Source organism: Perca flavescens, chromosome 12 (assembly GCF_004354835.1).
Source record: "Perca flavescens isolate YP-PL-M2 chromosome 12, PFLA_1.0, whole genome shotgun sequence".
In the NCBI taxonomy this organism is placed as follows: domain Eukaryota; kingdom Metazoa; phylum Chordata; class Actinopteri; order Perciformes; family Percidae; genus Perca; species Perca flavescens.
In genome coordinates, this window is record NC_041342.1 from 13204998 (window position 1) to 13224180 (window position 19183).

Here is a 19183-nt window from a genome sequence, read left to right on the forward strand (position 1 = left end):
AACAGTGGGATAGAAAGTGCTTGTTCGAAAAGCAAATGGAGGCATAATTTAGCAAAGTGCAAAATACCTTCAGCCATTAAAATGATTGCAACTGGAGGAAAGATGTGCTTGACAGTAAAGTGATGGGAAAGATTAGCGAAGCACCTCTGTGCACTTACATTTCAAGCAGAAGGTTTAATGGGATCTTTTTTGTCTTTCTGCCAAAACACCTCAAAATACAATAAAAAGCCATAAATGGTATGCATTATGACAGCTTTAAAATGTTTTAATGGGAACTTTGAACCAAGGTGACAATATAAAACATCTCCCTAAAATAGCACAAGTCTTGCACAAATCTGATTTGTAATGGTTGGAACAGAAGCACTGTTCCACATAGCACAAACTGAGGATCACATGTATAAAAACAAACCATGCCAACCAGCCTGCTGTGAAGCCAGGACTTCTAGTACAATGCTGCTGTGATTCACTTAGTGTGTCTTACATGCATCAGTGGAGTATAAACAGTAATTCACTCACCCGTCCTGGCGTTCATTGTTGCTGGTGTACTCTGGTTGCTACCTTTCATGGCAGAAATGCCGATGCCGTACTCTGTGCCTGGCAGCAGGTCTGAGGCGCAAAGACAGAGAGGGAATGTAACTAATTTAACAGGCAATATAGCAAGACAAAACATCACACAGACTTGTTTCGCACTCTCCTTCCCACATGCATGTCAATTAGATGGAGTTTTTCATAACGGCCAAATTAGCTCTACATCGGTGATGGGGGTCCCCAAAAATGTACATGTACATTAGTGTGATTTCTGAAAGAAAAAAAAACTTGCATAATTGATCAGTTTCGAATCAATTCAGAATGTCCACAGTGGATTTCTCAAGCTAAAGAAATACGATGATGAGGAATGCAAATGAGCGAGAGAGTGACAGAGATTATTAGAGAGAAAATGAGAGTGACAGAGAAGGACTGAGGTTAGAGGCATCATCGATTGCAATGGCCCAGCAGAATAACACAAGGACCTTTCGCCTCTATTCTTATGCCGGCCGTGCCCTTTCCAGCACTGTGGCCTTTCAGAAAAATAAACATCCCAGCTGACCCCTTGTTACTGACAGCCTTTCAATACGCCCGCAGGACTACAAGCATTTCTACAGATTCAATCAGTAGCCCCGTCAGCCAGGTGTTAGCTCTGGAGATAATCCTGCCATGTTAAACACACAGGCACTTCCCAGCTTCTTCACCACACATTAGATGCACTGCGCTAAAACTGAGGGCATGAGGAAAAACACTGCACAGAGCAACAACAAAAGAACTAAAGATGTGATGATACAGTACAATAAATACTTCAATAAAAAATGACTTGAAATGAAATCACTTCTCACTTACCTGTGAGGGAGGTCTTAGTGGTGGCTCCCTCATTGCGTGGAACAATGACTTTATCATACTGGTCTCCTGCTAAAGTGCTGTACACCACCTGGTAGCCCTCCACCTAAATTTAAACATATATATTTAAACATTTACAACACTAAACTGAAGGAAACATTTGTGTATTGCTTTAACAAAATGAAGGAAATACAAGGCTTTCATGAACAGCGAAAGTTGCTTTAAAGTGGTTCATAGAAGAAATTCATTTGGCATTAGCCCAGTATGATATTTGTCTCTCTGCCAACACTCTGCAGAATCATGAGGATGAATACATTTGTGCTTACAGGCATCAAGACAGACCAGCTTCATATGTCTGGTTGTGTAGTCAGTCACCACTGAGTGAAACAACATGATTTACTACATTGTCATTCAGAGTAAAACTTGACTACTTGAACTCAGTAAATGTGTTCACTACATTTCCGGTATTGGCATTTACCAAGCTGACAAAATGCAGACCCACCTGTGTGTGATGATAAAGTGCTTAATACAACTAGAGTTTAGAAAAATGGGAGGAATAAAAATCCACTTTAGCATATGTACGCAGGAAGGGTCAAGGCAGGGTGGAGAAGGTCCGGGGATTAAGGACAAATTAGTTGTTGTTTTTAAAAATAACATAATTGTTATGTACTCAGAGATATAAGGGGCACCTAAAGGTTGTGCAGAGATCCAGTAGAAGCTATGAAGTATTTCAGGATAGTCCACTTCATTTATTTAAAAAATAAACAATTATATAAATGATAAAACACAAGAGACAAAGGTTTTCACAGAAGGATAATCGTATACCAGCATGTAAAAGGTGCTCTAGGTAGGAATGGAAAGATCCAGGACTTAGCCAAAAAATTTTAACATCAACAACTTCTATGTCCCTCCCCCTTTTCTGCTAAAGCCCAAAACGGTCTCCTAAGCCCCTCCCCCCACAATGGAGAATGAATGCGTGTGCATTAGCAGTGATTGACACACAGTGAAACACCCTCCCTGGCCCTGATTGGTGGATCTGTACAGGGAGCTGTGGAGCTATAGTTTATATTATCTTGTGTGGTTTGATCTATTACATATTGCATCATATGTTATGCCCTTTATAGTTTTTGTAAGTAAAATCTTGATCTGCAAAGTAACTAAAATTGATTAATTGACTAATTACCTCAGCCTCACTGTTTTCCCATTCAAGCTCCAGGGTGGTGGAGGTCTTGGACAAAAGCCGCAGGTTCTTGGGGGCATCGATCTCTGAGAAGAACGATAAAGCTGACAATGTTGGGGAAACTGAGACCAATTCGCAGGATTGTGAAAAGCAAACATCAGTGGTTTAAACATCATCAGAAACAGATATAGTTAGTGTCCAACTGTTAATTACTTTAGCTGTTTTGAATGATGGTATAATTTACTGTACATCAACGTCAGCAGCTACACATGTTTATTTGTAATAAATGATATATTGTTACCAATTCTAGCAAGATTTTATTTCATTTGAAATAGCTACTCTGACATCATATGCATACCGTTTACCTTCAATATAGCTGAAAGTAATGTCATTTTGATGAAGTTCTACAGTTGTTTCACAAATAATGTACTCTTTTACTTTTTTTTGAGAGTAATAATTCCCTTGAATTAGATGTTCAATATAGATAAACAGTTTGCTTTACATTAGGCCATACTGGATGTCATCAACTGATCTATCCTCAGAGTCAGGCACAGAATCAAACACACTACTATCACCACATCTGCTTGCTGTCAGACCTCACCGGTAGTAAATTCAGTGGAAATGGATCCGCTTTCATTTCCTTTTCTCACTCCACTCACAGACACCTGGTAACGCGAGCCAGGACGCAAAACCTGTGAAACAAAAACAACAACAACACAAGGACAGTTTAGTCTGTTTAATCTCTTTGCATGGATTTTTTTTGTCTGTTTTGGTTTAATCTCCAGACACAGATGGCCGACTCTGCGATTAGATAATTTAACAAGCATGACAAGCGTGTCATGCATACACACAGGACTGTCTTTTTCTGTCCCCAGATAGTAGGTGAGTCCACATAATGTGTCTGTATGATAAGATCTGCACGCAAACGCACACACACACACACACACACACACACACACACACACACACACACACACACACACACACACACACACACAACTCACCTGCAGGGAGTACTGGCTGAGTGTGGGCTGGAGGCGGAAGGTGGTCCGTGGACCCTCTCCTCCCACCAGGCCGTAACGTAACACGATCTGATCAATCTTTGCTTTTGGTGGTGTCCACTCCACAAACGCTACGGTGTCTGACACGTCCCGCACAATCAGCTGAGTGGGGCCATCGATCACTGAAAAACAAAGAACAAAAGGAGAAGAATTATTGAGTGTCCTGTCGCTGTGTGTGGTCGTTTTGTCCACCTTGCCATCTATTGCTGCACTTTTTGACTTGGTCCACTGTAGGTATTGTTTGACTTGATTTTTGTACTCAATTTAACACCTTATTTTTGGTTGGATACCAAAATGCAACTTATTTTGATAACTTGCCCTTAGGAGAGATGCAACTTACAATTATTTTTATTTTGAGAATATTCTGATGTGTTTCTCTATTTATTATTTGGTCAATAAAACTTAAGGAAATTATGAAAAATACCTGTGACAATTTCCTGAAGCCCAAAGTGATGTCATTGCATTTTTGCAACAAAACGTTTGTTTTGTCCAACTAACATGCCCCAAGATATTCAGTTTATTGTCGCATAAGGGAGTGTTTAGATTAGATTAAAATGTATTGTCATTGCACATGTCACAAGTACATAGCAATGCAATGTAGTTAGTGTCTAAACAGAAGTGCTTAAACAGTGATTAAATAACATATTAAATAACGTGCTACAGTATGATTAAATAACATATGCTACAGTACATACAGATTTCCTGATCGTTTTGGCTTCTGACCCCTTAAACTTAAGCAGTGGTTACGTGTGACCCCTCACCGTGAGTCAAAAGTCTACAAGTTACACGTTTTGACATCTAATCTTCTGAGACTGTCTCATTTAAATACATTTTTGAGGCCAGAAGTAGTAGTAGTCTGATATTTTACAAGAACATAAAGTTTTCAATTCCATCTTGTAAATCCAGATTTATGTTGTGACCCATTGGATTTCCAGGGAATCACTGAAAGTAAATAAAAAAGCAGCAACTCTTCCCACCCTAGAAGCTGAGAATGTTTGGCATGCTGAAACAATACTTAAACGATAAATTGATTATCAAAACCAATTCTTTCTTCTTTTTTGTAGATGAACTGCTCGATCAATCAAATTCAAATACTGTTTGTTTGTCTACAAAATACCATTCTTCTTTCAACAAAAGAAACTTCTTTTTCTAACCACTAACCACGTCTAACCACAAGCAGCTGTACAAGAGCTTATATTTAACGTTTGGTTAAATTGAAGAAAATCAAAATAATAAGTAAACAAGATTCCTAATCATTCCTAAACATTTGGTGCCAACTTTTGGTTCAGACACACTTTAGTATGAATAGGAAAGCTAAAATGGAATATGTCTAATGAAAGGATGAATATGAAATATGAACAGGTAGTTCATGTTAATACTGCCCAAGCTTATGCAGTGATAGATCTGGATTAGTTATCAGAAAAAAAGCTCTGACAGCCAAGCATGTAAAGCTTATCAGACCTGAAACATGCTGAGACAATAGGCTTTATCTGTGCGAGGTGTAAAACAAGCCGTGATTAAGGTCCTTCCATGTTGACTGCTGGATAACAACACTTATTTGGTGTGAAGACCTGAAAACACATTACCCGTGATGAGGAAAACCCATTTCAGAACAGCACAGATCCAGGATCACAGGGACACATTAAGCCCTCCACCATGATAAGGTGGTGATCCTCGGAGAGGTGCCCAATGTGAACCGGAGTGGTGCTTTGTTATTGGACTTCTGAGCTAGTCACGGACTGGCCATAACAAACACCATGTTCAACTACAGGGTTGTTGCTTCAGCACTTTTCTTGATGATTTCTACTGCAGTTAAATGGAGCTCATTTATGCTAAAACTTAAATAGCAAATGACATTTATGCACAGTTTCTGATAACACATTTGATTTTGAATTATCCAAATAAGTTTGAAAAAAGGGGACAACATAATTTAATGCTGATGAAGCAACCCAAATAGCACAAGACATTTTAAATTTAAAGCACCATACTATGCTGTGAAAACACAATTATTCTCTATTGGTGGCCCCAGGGGAAACAACATATTTCACACACTGAGCGACACTGGACCATACTTAAGTCTTTTTATTGAAGCTTTTGAGATGTAAATAAGTCTCAGACTCAGGCTTGACATATTACCGGTCCACCCCGATCGTTGCTGTATAAGAAATTGGCCCCATGGGTCTCATCCTAGAAGACATTCTGTGGAAGACAGTTGCTGAGAACCCGTTCCCACATCAGCTGTCCTCTCCCTCTGGTTTTCCTCCCACTCCTTATAACGCTCACTCGTCTCAGAGGAAGGATAAATCTTTGTTATAAATAATTGAATAACTTTAAATTTGTCTTTCCCTCTTTCTTTATCCAATAAGGTGTCCTGCAGTGGGCCGCCGTGAAAAATTAATGACAGGGTGCCATGAATTATTAATCGATACTTAATTACATACCACGAAATGAACAAAGAATTGACAGGAAACTGATGGTGTTTTGACTGCACACATCAGAGTTTGAATTGTTATGGACGATGTTTGAATTGGATCTATTACAGCTGTCTAGTAATAGCGTCAGCTGGGTGAGGAGTGGGGGCAATACCTCAGGGAGGTTTACATCAGGGACATAAATGGTGGCAGACCAACAAATACGTCAAGATGACACTCGCTACTTATGCCAGGGTACTGAGCTTTGTTTGTGTGTGTGTGTGTGTGTGTGTGTGTGTGTGTGTGTGTGTGTGTTTGTGTGCAGGGAATACTATGCAACATTTGTTACTAAAATGAAAGGTTGATTTGCTTTTGACTGATTGACAGAAAATTGAAGTGCTGACAGTTGTAACACTCATTTCATCATTTAAGCCTTTTATCAAGCAAAATTGCCAAACATTGGTTGGTCAGGTTTGATTGACAGTGACACATTTTCACCTTTCTCAAACTGAACACCCACTTAGAACCAGTGAGAAGACAACAGACAAAAACACTAATACAGAAATATGTCAAGTGAAATAGCAAAAAAAGTTTCACGCTTTGGCAGAAATGTAAAAAAAAAAGTAAAAAGCTGAGCAAGAAAATAGGATTTTAGGGACATTAATGATATATTTTGGCAATGGCATAACCGTAATACATAGGACATTATAGTTCTGTCTCAGCATACAAGCTTCATTTGTATGAAAATAGGAAGAATTCTAATTCACAAACTTCCTTTAATCTGACAGAGAGGTGAATTTTATTTTATCATGTCTAGGTTTATCTTTATAGTTTACAGTACATTTATACATACATGTTGTGACAGTGGCAGTGACCGGCTGGCTTCGACCCTGGTCTCGGAGCGCCACCAGGTTAATGGTATACTCCTCCCCTGGTCTCAAACCAGTCTGCAAAAAGTAAGTGATGGTGCTGGGCAGCTGTGCAGTCATCCCTCCATCATTGTCCTGGGAAAATACAGAAGGTATGAGATGAATAGCAAAAACTGCATATTTTGAGTAAATGCCAGCTACTGTGTGGCTTTAACTTCTTCTCTCAGTGGAGATACAAGGGATCTGGCAGATAAAAGACTATCCCCACCAGTAAAGGGCCGTCCACACCAACGACAATAACTATGACGATAACTATGACGATAACTATAAATATATAGTTCTAACTCAAGTGGATGGCGGAGTCCACATCACAACTGGAAAAGGCAGCAGTGTCGGCGCCCCATGGACCGGCGGCAGACTTTTTTGGTTCATAAAACATAACTGAATTCACAAATAGGATATTACTACAGACATTCCTGTAATCTTACGTTGCAAAGGCTGCTGTATTACGTATTATTATCAGCTGGAGCGTGCAGTGGATGCTTGACGCCATTGCAGAATGTTATTTTTCAGCAGTGTGGATGCTCACATCGTTATAGTTATACTTACGGTTATAGTTATCGTTCTTGGTGTGGACATAAATGACTCATGCAGTTAAATTCTATGCTGTACATTTTCTGAACTGAGTTATTTATTTTGACTGATTTGTACATTTGTGGATGATTTAGCGCCTTAAATTCCCAAAGTGTGTGGCGTATGTACTGTATGCTAGAGTGATATTTCTCAGGCCATATTCTGCAGAGGCAGCACTCCAAACGCCTGTCACTCATCCATATGGAGCCCCTGCTAGTCCCAGCTGTTCTCAGAGAGCCAGTGTTGCACATTCACTTCCTGCCGACAGACAGATGTTATACCTACTGCTGTTCCAAGATTCCCAAAAGCCTGCGCTATGAAGGCTCATATTAAAACATATAACAGCTTGCTACTTTCCTGAATCAAAACTGTAATTAGAGATGCAATCCATTTAATCACCTCAGCTAAATTACTAGAGTGGGCAGTAACACACAGCGGTAATGTTCCAATAACAATTGGTCCTTAATCTCAATAATAGCACTGTTAAATGCGAAATTATACAGAATGAATCACCATAACAGTATGTCCACTCCCATCTCCGGTGTCAGTTTGCTTGTAATAGTCATCATTCTCTCTGCTGACAAGGTCGCTTAGATGAGGAAAGACTGAAGACGTTTTTTTTGTCCTTGTGGAAGTATTTTTATTACCTTAATTTAATACTAATCCTTTTTTTATCTGTTAGATTGCCCATTTATGCTTCTTGGTGACTTATTAGGGCAATTTAGTTTTTCAGGTTCGTCAGCATGCAATTATATGTATATCAATAAACCTAGTACTATTAATGAAAAGCAATATAGTAATATTAGATTTGAAATGTATTGCAGCAATGATTAATATCTTCATAACTTTACTGCAAATTAGATTTGAAATGTATTGCAGCAATGATTAATATCTTCATAACTTTACTGCAAAATAGAATCAAACATCAGATTTTTTAAATCAGTTCTTTTGTGAACATTAATGTTGTAAAAGTAAGAAAGCCCAAATGTTTCCATTTTATTTTTGGCCAAGCACCCGCACGCTGAAAGCAAATTACAGTACACATTGCTCAAAGATATACAGGGATAAACATGTACCCATTCTCTGCAAACACTATGATAAGCAGATTGCCAAACAGAGAATGAGAAAAAAGGCAAGGATACCAGAGAGATTCTAAAATTAAAAAATACAATTATTGTGTGTGACAATTTGTGAAATTAAACTTTTTTCATGCAATGACTTCTCCTGAAATATTTCATATTTCATTTAAATAGACAATACTGGGATCTCAGAGATATTTCATACAGATTATTTCTTCAGTATAGTTCCAATGAAAACTGTTAGTAAGGTCTGTGGATTATCGAGAGAAACAGGGAATTTCTTTCTGGAAAAAATACAATGCTGAATATTTTAAATTACATTTTTCAATTAAATTCACTTCCTTTGTACTAGAGTGGCAGCAGACACTTTGTAATCTGGACACTGTTTTGATTAAAAATGTCACTGTTAACAAGGCCACTGAACCAGATTATATAATTAACACCTGCCTGGTGCCCCATCTACCAGAGGTCTGCAGACTCTAACATTGTACCAGCAATGGGGAAAAAGTCAGTCATCACGCCTGTTGATTTCAGACCGGTTGCTTTGACTTATGTGGTGATAAAATGCATGGAAGGAATTATGGTGAGCAGGCTGCAGACTGAGGTAGGCCCACAGTTGGACACGTAACTTGACAGTACAGTCAAAGGCCCAGATCACCCGACTTATACAGACAGCCATGAAGATCATGGGAGTCCATCAACATTCCAGTCTTTAGGCTATTTTTCAACAAACCATCATCAGACAGGCGCAAAAAATCCTCTCTGATCCAACTCATCCTTCTCCACCTCGAGTATCAGCTCCTCCCCGCAGGCAGACGGTACAGGCATCCCCTAAGCAGGCACCTCAGTGTCCTTGTCCCCCTGTCCATTAAAACTCTTAAATCCACCTAGATTAATGTATGTATATGCTGTTGTCTTCTTGTCGGTTATCACTGTTATATATATATATATATATATATATATATATATATATATTTTTTTTTTTTTTACTGTTTTTTGCTGTGGTTTTATACTGCATTGTAATGTCCAAGGCAAATTTCACACTGGGACAAAAAAGTTTACCTAATCATATTACATATTATATATAATGCTGATTTCTTCAAGATGCAGCTTCAGAGGCTCAAATGAGCAATAAAGATAGATTTTTAGTCATTGCCTGGCACTGTTTCTTCTTCCCAGGAGTGATGGTCACAAAGTGCATCTGAACAGTGTTATAAGCATGATTTGACATAATTTCAAGTTCATGTAGACATAATGTGAACAAATGCTTTATATAAAGAGAATACTGCAGATTTGCACAGCCTCGTCATGTGTACGCTTTGACCCTTTGCTTGACTATTCAACATGAATCACAATGTTGAGATTCAGGGAAACCCTAATCGTTATGCATGGTCATGTGTGTGTTTCTGTGTGTGTGAATTTAATTTAGAAAAAAAAACTATAGCAGCTTATCCAACAATAAAAACAAAAAGGAATTTAAAAGGAAGCTTCCAGGAAACTGAAACAGCTCTGGTGTCCTTGAAAAAGTCACATCAATTAAATCAATCAATACTGATAACTAAAAATACTTCTTATGCCCATATATGACTGTAATACTATTGGAACTAATATAACACCAGTACAGTTCTACTGGCAGCAGTATTGATTGAGTGACTGCTTTACAGCTTTATCGATTTATTACAAAAAAGCCAAAAATATAACATATTAGATGGCATGGTAGGTATGTATGATATTTTTATTGGAGTGTCAGATATATAGTGTAGCTGTTTCTAACAGTGTTAATGGCAGGTCTCAAATCTCGCCCTGCCTCTCTCTCTCTCTCTCTCTCTCTCTCTCTCTCTCTGTTTCCTTTTCACAGAGTAGTGAGTTCTGTGTTTGTTCGCATAGGCCAAAGCTTTCATGCCTACTTCCATTACGAGATTGTCAAAATTCACAATCCCCATTGCTGGATTAAATCCACAGGGGGGCGGGACTGCCAACACATAATATGATTTCCCCCGTGGATGGAGCGCGGGGGGAGGGGGGGAGCGAGGAAAGGTAGAGGGAGGAACACTTACAGAAAGGGGTGGAGAGGAAGAGAGAGGTGAAGGAGAAAGAAAGGGATGGAGGGTAACTTCGGGGTTAGAGAGGAAAAGGGCTGGAGATTCTGACCAAGAGGTGTTGGATGGAAAGTAGAAACAAGAGATTAGGAGGAAAGGGAGGAGGGATGGAAAGTGCTAGATGAATAGAGAAAATGAAGATTGGGTAGAAAGAGAGAGGAAGGCTAAAAGCAATACAATGAAATTAGGAACCCTACTGCTTTTTCCATTCAAAAAAATGTTCTTCCCTTAAAACGGCTCGAAATAAACAACAAAAAAAGCATCTTAACATCAGATTTGAGGCCGGGCCAAAGGACATCTCCCCCTGAGAACACCTTAACAGAGAAAACCAATTACTGTGAGAGAGCATGAGATTAGAGTGCAGAGAGTACCTGAGTTTACAGCAGGAATTAGAAAAAGAAAGGTTTTTGCTTTATGGCTTTGAACCTGGCCTTGCTATGGTTTTAGAAAGGGTTATTCTGGAAAAAGGGTTTAATGGCTCATCCACCTAATAGCCAATAAGCTTAAGACAATCCGCTTGTCTAATTTGGTATGGACTTCAAGTTGAGCAAAACCCCCAAGAAAACCTAAATCCATCCAGTTATTTGTCCTACTGTTTCTACACAGACATTTAAAGTCATTTAGAGACTGGAATTAGTGAGATTTGAAAATAATTCTTTTCAATCAAGAATATTTTGTTCGGACAACAAAATAAATAAAAAAAGACTGCTGTTTGTATGTGTGGGAGATTTGGCAAGTCTGTCATTTGCTGATGATTCATCACAAGCAAAAAAAGTCGGCCTTTTTTCCTTCTGTTCGTCTTACACACAAGGACACTTGTCTTTCAGCATGCTATAGTGCTGTAGTCTTACATTGGGACTGACAGCGGCCACATACACTGAGTGTTCACACAGCTTTACTTTACCTTGGGGATGAAGCTGATCTCCCATCCATCGAAGGAATAGTAGAAGGGTAACCACTGGACCTCCACCGACGTCTCTGTGATAGATTTGAAGACTAAACCATCTGGATTGGAGAGATCTGGAGGGGTAGCCAGAGACGTATTATTTTTCTTCAGTGACCCACACAGCCAATAAATCACTACTCCATCTCATGCTGAAGGTCTCCACTGCTGAACCTTTCGCTTTTACATTTGTTTTTCTATTCTGTTCTCTCTGTTTTTATTTATTTTCTTTGTTTCCATCACCTTGATGCTGCACTAAATATTTAGATTGTTAATTATTTGGTGCCTTTTCGGGTTTTGATCAAAATGTGTTGTTTTTTGAAACATACTTAAAATATTTCTTTTTGATCAACAATCAGTTTTTTTTCTGCCTATATATGCAATGCTTTTGACAGTACTGATGATAGTTATATTACCCCCCCCCCCCTCAATTCCTTTGGTTAGAACAGATGACTCATACTTTAATTTGGCAAAAATGCTAAAATGACTTTTTTCACAGGCAGACGTGTCCTCATAAATCTTTTCAGATAATCAAATACTACATTTCGCAATTAAGTTTAGCAAAGGCAACCCAACAAATCATATCTTATATGAAAAATGGTTACATCAAACTTAATTGCCCTAAATTAACTCCAAACTCTGCTATCACTGAAATTAAAGTTACTTATCTGTGACATGAGGGATTATTGTACCAGCCAAGACTGAACTAATGGCAACACACAGTATGTAGCCAGCTGATGTACAATACAATATGTACAATATTCTGTTTTCCACTGAAAATATGCTATTACTTATGCAGGGGTTCGGTGAGTTTGCATACCCCTAATAAGCATGGAGGCAGCTAGTATGTTTCTCTGTTAGATCTGATGATCTGGCATTAACACCAGCCAGGAGGTACACATTCAGAAGGCGTTCATGTGTGTGTGTGTGTGTGTGTGTGTGTGTGTGTGTGTGTATTTGAGTGTGAGTGACACTAAGCAGGTGTTACAGGTAGGAATCATAACCAGTTGGCACAGAGGAGCAAGTGGTATTCTCACTCTGTTGACACTGAAAAGTATCTTGGGGAGGTTTACAAAAAAAAGAAAGGTGAGAGACAGGGGGTGCGTGCATCCACTGTGTCCATGTGAGAATGCATGTACAGCACTGAATGAGATAGACAACATTTTATGAGATACTGATGTGAGGTATTACATTTATATTCTGTTGGCCATGAAGCAAGCATGAGAACATTTTGTCAAAACGACCCGCGGGGCTGCACTTACAGGTCGAAACAGTAATGCTGGCGGGGACGCTGATGCTGTTGTTAATGACAGCGAACACGTTGATGTTGTACTCCATGCCTGCCTCCAGGCCCGAGATAGTGCAGGTGGTGGTATTGCCTGGAATCCTTATCTCAAGTTGCACACCTGACAGAAAGACAGGTAAAAAGATATATATATATATATATTTTTTAGAAGCTTCTAGAAGAATGCTTTCAAGACATTCTGAATCCACTGAAACTTCAATTACGACCTTTCTTGCCTCGAAAGGCCAGCATAGGTCTGTACGTACCTCCAGGGCTGCTTGGTGTGTAGGTCACTAAGAAATCTGTCATCACAACTGACCCCTCCCACTCCACGTCAACAGTGTTATCAGTCACGCCTCGTATCTTCACGTTCATGGCCGGTGCCACTGTTGAGACAAAGAAAAAACAACAAATTATGTTTACACAATTGCTATTTTATGTTGATAACAATGATAATTATGAAATGTAACCACTATATCACCTTTAGAGTAACTTGGTAGTGTCACAAGTAGAGCCGGGCGAGATATGGCCTATAAATAATATTGCAATATTTTTAGGCTATATCGCGATACACAATACATATCTCGATATTTTGGCACTTTCTTTCTTACGCTGTCTCCCAGCTTCCCTCCAGCAACAAAAACACACGCTTTATACGCCGCACGCACGCGCTCGAGTGGTCTGGATGGGTGGGGGAGTGTGTATGCCGGCTGCTTAAAAAAACGTATCTGCCAATTTATACAGGATGTTTGCGATATGGTCATTTACTAAAACACCTTAGTGGGAAAACTGCAAAAATGGACTTGCTAATTTATTTTATTGTATATGGCAAGGTTTTACACACCCATGATTCATAATTTCAGTGTAGGCGGGACAATTTCAGTGTAGGGACATCTTTCCTGAACATTTTATACTGCAAAAGCTAAACCATGGCTGCATGGTTTGGGACATACAGTAACTGCCAGTGGTACAACTCCTGTGAATCACAGGTTTGAAAAGTAATTACCACTATTGCCAATGCACAGCACATCGCTACATTTGCCATTATCTCGCTTAGTAAAAACGGTCTTTGCATCTGTAATCTTTAAAATGATAGACAGCATTATGTATGTGCGTTCCAGACAGTGAAAGAAGCCGGTGCTTGTGGCAACAAGAAGCTGAGTGTTTACATCAGAGCGAGATACAGTACACTGTCATTCACTCGGGCTGAATTGGAGACCGTCAAGCCATAAGCCTGAGAGGTGGTGTTGAATATAAATGCGGAGGCATAAACAAGAGCTGCCACTGCCAAAAATAACAAGGAGGAGGGGGGAAGGGGGGAGGATAGGTGAAGGACATAAAGGAGAAGAGGACAAGACAGAAGGTACAAACAGTTTGAGTTGGAGAAACGACGAGACAGATTCACAGACGTCAAGATGTGCCTCAGAGAGTAAACGACTAACATAAAAAGGCAGTTTAAATAGGAGAGAATGAGGATGAAACAGAAAAAAAAAAAGAGACAGAGAGAGGAGTAAACTGAGTGTGATAGTTTGATAAACAACCTCTCACCCCCTCATCATCTCTACATCCTGTGATACAGGACTCTACAACACAGCACTGAGTCCTCCTCGGGGGAACCTTTGGACACTCTAGTAGCCGTTTCAGCTCCATTCTCACACACTCGACAGATGGGCGCATGCTGCACAGTAGCTTGCTCATTTCGAAACAGTGGCGACAAATCCTGCAGCATTCCCTTAGCTGGATTTTTTTTAATTAATTAGACTCAGCTTTGTCACGTATATGAAGTGAATAACATATCAAACGAAGGAGCAATAATCCACGGAGTAGAAGAAGAGTGATTGAATGAGGTCATGCAAGGAGGCTGAACAGACGAGCTGCTTGAAAGTAAAGACATTAACTCTAATAGAAAGGGAAGGGCAAACTCCCAAATGGGCACTGAGAGGTTAGCCAGAGGAAGTTTTTTACTAAAACATACAGCAGAGATAGAGAAGCATTGAGCATCTCACCATGTTGTTGCCTTGTGAAAGCTCATCAACGACCAGTTCATTTGAATGCAAACATACTGTTTACTCTTTTGTCGCCCAGGACTGCTTTAACCTGACATTCTAGTATCAAGAGAGTTTCGGACCTTTGTGGTTGGGCCAGTGTCCAACTTCAGCAGCAGATTTCACCGCCTAACTCAATATCCTTTTTTTCTATCTTTCACTTTAATCACATTTTGATCTTGGGACAGTTTCAAGAACTTCCCCCAGGTAGAATCACCTGACACGTGAAGGTGAAGGTGAATCTGAACACAACTTCTATATTGTATACATGCAGCCTAACATTAGAAACATTATCTCACAAGTAATCGTGTTAAAATTCTTATGTACATACATTGAACGTTACAAATACACTGGTTATATCACCTATATATTTAACTCCTAATCAAATTAAAGGCCTTTCACTCCTTTTCCTAACTAATTCAAATGCTGAGTTTTTTTTCCTTCTCCATTTATGGACAATTGTAAAACCATTTCTCAGGCATGTATCTTTTCTAAGGTTTGCTTCAAAATGGCAACTTGCTGAAGGTTATTCAGGAATCTCGCCCGGGGTCTTTAACTCTCATTAGGTCTAATCAGTATGCTATCATAGGCAGATACAGCAGTATTCACTGAACTTAAACCTTCAAGTTGAAACTCCAGCTGACAACGAAGGTCAGCGCATCATCAGAGGACTAACTTACCTTCAGGCTACTCTATGTAATGGCATTTCTCCTTCTCCATTTGCTTTTGACTAAACTGAAACCTGTAGTGTGAAGTACAATATTTTGGTATTTGTGTGTAATACAAAACATCGGAATAATACAAAGCTTTAATGCTATGTATTTTTAGTTTCCACTTTTAAATGATGCAAAGATTTAGTCTGCTGTTGCTGAAAAAAGGAAAAACTAAAATCTACACGGTTCCAGAGCCAAATTCTCCCATGGCCACTGTGCTACGATATTGTTTACCTTTACCTCTGATCCATGGTAGAGAGTCCTATTCTGTTGCATTTTGACTGGGTTCACAAAACTTAGTTACAAACCCAACCATGGGCCTGTATCACAAAGCAAGTTAAAGTTAGTCAGGCTGGGTTACCTGGCTTTACGAAGCCTAACATTGGTGATCCTGGATAACAGGTATCACAAAGCTGGCAGTCAGCTGTCCCTGATAATACCTGTCCAGCAACAAGCTTGGTCATGTGAAGCCAGTGGAGTCAAGAACAACACCTTCAATAAGATATGAGAAGAGAAATCAGATAATTGCAGTGACTGAAAGTAATTTTCAACAGAATATAATAAAATAAGAAATAGAATAGATAATAAAAGAACTAATACAATGGCCAAATATTACAGGTAGCCTATAAATAAGTATGGGAATTATTATCTACAGCTGACATTAAGTAGTCTTGAATGACTATGGGAAATAGTGTGTTTAAGTGTTTCTTTTAAAGTTGAAAGGATATAGTTTATCATTGTGCTCTTTTTGTAATACTACTTACAATTTTGTGGTGTTCATATGAGTTAAGAACTAAAAACGTTTTGGGGTGTCAGAGTTTTCACTCGAAACAAACCTCTAAACATTACAGAATTACATTTTTGCCTGCTTAAATTAACCACTCTATTCATGTAAAAAACAAAAAAAGGTGGCGCATACTGGACTTTTGTTAAAAGTTCACATCTGTTTTGGTTGACAAAAAGGTGGCTGCAAAATACATACTTTCAAAGATCCTTTGTCATGCGAAAAAAATAAAATCAATTTCTCTTCAGTGCAGTAGAATGCTTCTGGTTTGGTGGAACACAATTTCAGCCAAAACAATGATAACAGTATGTGTCCTGCAGAGGCAGACTGTGAATGGCACAAAGACAAATTGTGTCCTTTGCCTACAGCTAGTGTTGCATTGTATACCGATACTAGAAAGGTATCTCAATACCCTGCCGTTAAACACAATACTACACCCCATTTTATTAGTACCGGTAGTGAATGGCTGTGTTTTAATAAGAGATGTTGGCTATTTTGCTACGAGTTGTGTTGAGTTACATGTGCGACAGCAGGGCAGTGTGTGTGTGCTGGTTGAGCGGAGGACTGCATTGGGATTGGGATCCCGCGGGAGAGAGCAGTTTTTAACTTTGCTGCGGGTGGGAGCAGGCGGTCAAAACATAAACAGCGGGCGTTCACAAACACCACTTCAACACAACACAGCACTTCTTACAGTTACTTTGGTGTCTTCCTAATTTCAGCAGCTTTCCCTTGATCAACTTCTCAAAGAACTTCATCGGAATTATTATTGTTGTGTGGCTTTTCGTTTTGGAAGCCGAGTCTCGCCATCTGTATAAGTGGTACTGCAGCCCGTACAGCAGTACCACTCTCTGCCTGAACTCTTCCTGATGTGCTGGCGGGGGCCGGCTGGTTGCAAATATGAAGTTAACTATCAAAAAAATGAAATACACCCAAGTACAGGGGATCTCAGATTACCGCGAACCATGTGATTCTTTTAATTAATAGATTTTTACATTTTTAAATAACAAATAAAAGTTCCAGATTCTGACACATATCATTGCATTATTTTTCCTTATGTATTATGTTTCTTTATGGGTATCGATATATTTAGGCAGGGTATCGTATCAAAGTCATAATTTTGGTATTGTCACACACAACCTGCTGTTTAAGTTTAGGTGTGTTTGTGTCTAGAACGAGCATGTGATCAGGTGGACTGTCACATGTCTGCCAAAATCCTTTAACATCACAGTTTTTGCCTAGATAATATAACAGCACTGAGACCCATAACTATTTGAGTAATGTAAATGTCAGTTGACACCACTGCCGCACTAAGAGGATGTCAACAATGTGAGAATGTCACCGCTACTTTTTCACTGTAGCATCGGGACTCATTGAAATGATTGTCGAATTCCTCTGCCGTCAAGATTAAATGCCACTCTTCAGCACAAGATGATCTCTGCTTTGTGGGTGGATATTTTTTATGTAAAGATATACAGTATCATATCTCTACGCCTGAAACATTCCATTTAAATTCAACAGCCTCCATTATTTCTAATGGTGGAAGAATATAGGCCAGCGTAATTGAAGCAAAAATACATCCCGCTTTCTTCAGCTTTTGATAGCATGAAACACTTACGCCTGTCACCCTACAGGTCTCTGGTAATTGAACTGCTTTGTTTTGTATTCAGCAAACTATCCCCTACAAGCACTGGCTATTTTAGCCTCTAATTGCAACATTTCGGACGCCCTCACTTGGTATAGATATGAAATGGAAGGGCAGCAAGGAGGAATCAGCTTTAGTAATTTGATTTGCCCTCCCTGTCTATCTATTGCTCACTCTTTTATCCGTCCTCATCCTTCACTTTGTTGACAGGTGCCTCAAATAGCAGAGGAGCATTTGATATTTTGGCTTGGAGAGCTGGGTGTGAACAAAAGACGAGCATGACTCAGAAACTGTCTCAGCTGCAGAAAATGTGACAGGTCCCTCCGTAATAATGTATTAAGTGCTGGAGCGATTAGTTGCTTAAAGGGGTGACAGAATGCAAAACCGATTTTACCATGTCATTGTTGAAAAACAACAGTTTGGTGAGTAAATAGGACATACATAGAACCTCAAAATCCTATTGACACCTCTTTCCTCTGCAAATCTCACACTTTGACTGCCTCTGAAAATGGGCAAATCTCAACGAACGTTGAGATTTGGCTCCTCTTTTTTTGGCTCTAGTCTCTACCTTTGTCACGCCCCAACATTTACATAGGCTACACCACTGACCTGAGGTCAGCTTAGTCTTTTGAATCTAGGTCACGCAGATCTCAGAAATGTTATACATTGTTCGTCCTATTTAATTACTAAATTCACTTCTGCGACTTTTTTATGCAGAGGTCAAATATTGGCCGTTTTACGAAAATTGATGGCCAATTGAAAATTTTGTCGACTGTGTGTCGCAGTTCAGCAGGAGCTCAGCAGGAGCTCAGCAGGCTAACGTGACAGTGGCCGGTGCTGCCTCGCCGCCCAGTCTGTCCTCCTTCACAGACCACGGCTCGCTGTGAGCTAGATGGTTCTTTGTCATGACCGGAAGCCCGCGGAGCTCCATACCCGCGCAAAGTCCTCGTTTCTGGGTTACTGGACTACCAAATGCCGAGGCCCTGACGGAGCTCCAGGGCCTGCAGCTAGCCGCGATCTTTACCCATAGAATTGAAGGGACACTAGCAGCTAACGAAACCCTGCATA

The 19183-nt window shown here is 39.6% G+C and overlaps 1 protein-coding gene across 2 annotated transcripts in view; it reads right to left on the minus strand.

Moving 5' to 3' along the window:
- tnr (tenascin R (restrictin, janusin)) overlaps positions 1-19183 on the minus strand; it is a 203806-nt gene that overhangs the window by 50332 nt on the left and 134291 nt on the right. For both annotated transcript variants that reach the window (XM_028593565.1, XM_028593566.1), the window contains 9 exons: positions 13198-13317; positions 12909-13052; positions 11608-11723; positions 6877-7027; positions 3556-3734; positions 3153-3243; positions 2555-2637; positions 1375-1477; positions 517-606 (listed from right to left, as the gene is read on the minus strand). In XM_028593565.1, the coding sequence (XP_028449366.1) occupies positions 517-606; positions 1375-1477; positions 2555-2637; positions 3153-3243; positions 3556-3734; positions 6877-7027; positions 11608-11723; positions 12909-13052; positions 13198-13317 (1077 nt within the window). The remainder of the gene's footprint in view (positions 1-516; positions 607-1374; positions 1478-2554; positions 2638-3152; positions 3244-3555; positions 3735-6876; positions 7028-11607; positions 11724-12908; positions 13053-13197; positions 13318-19183) is intronic.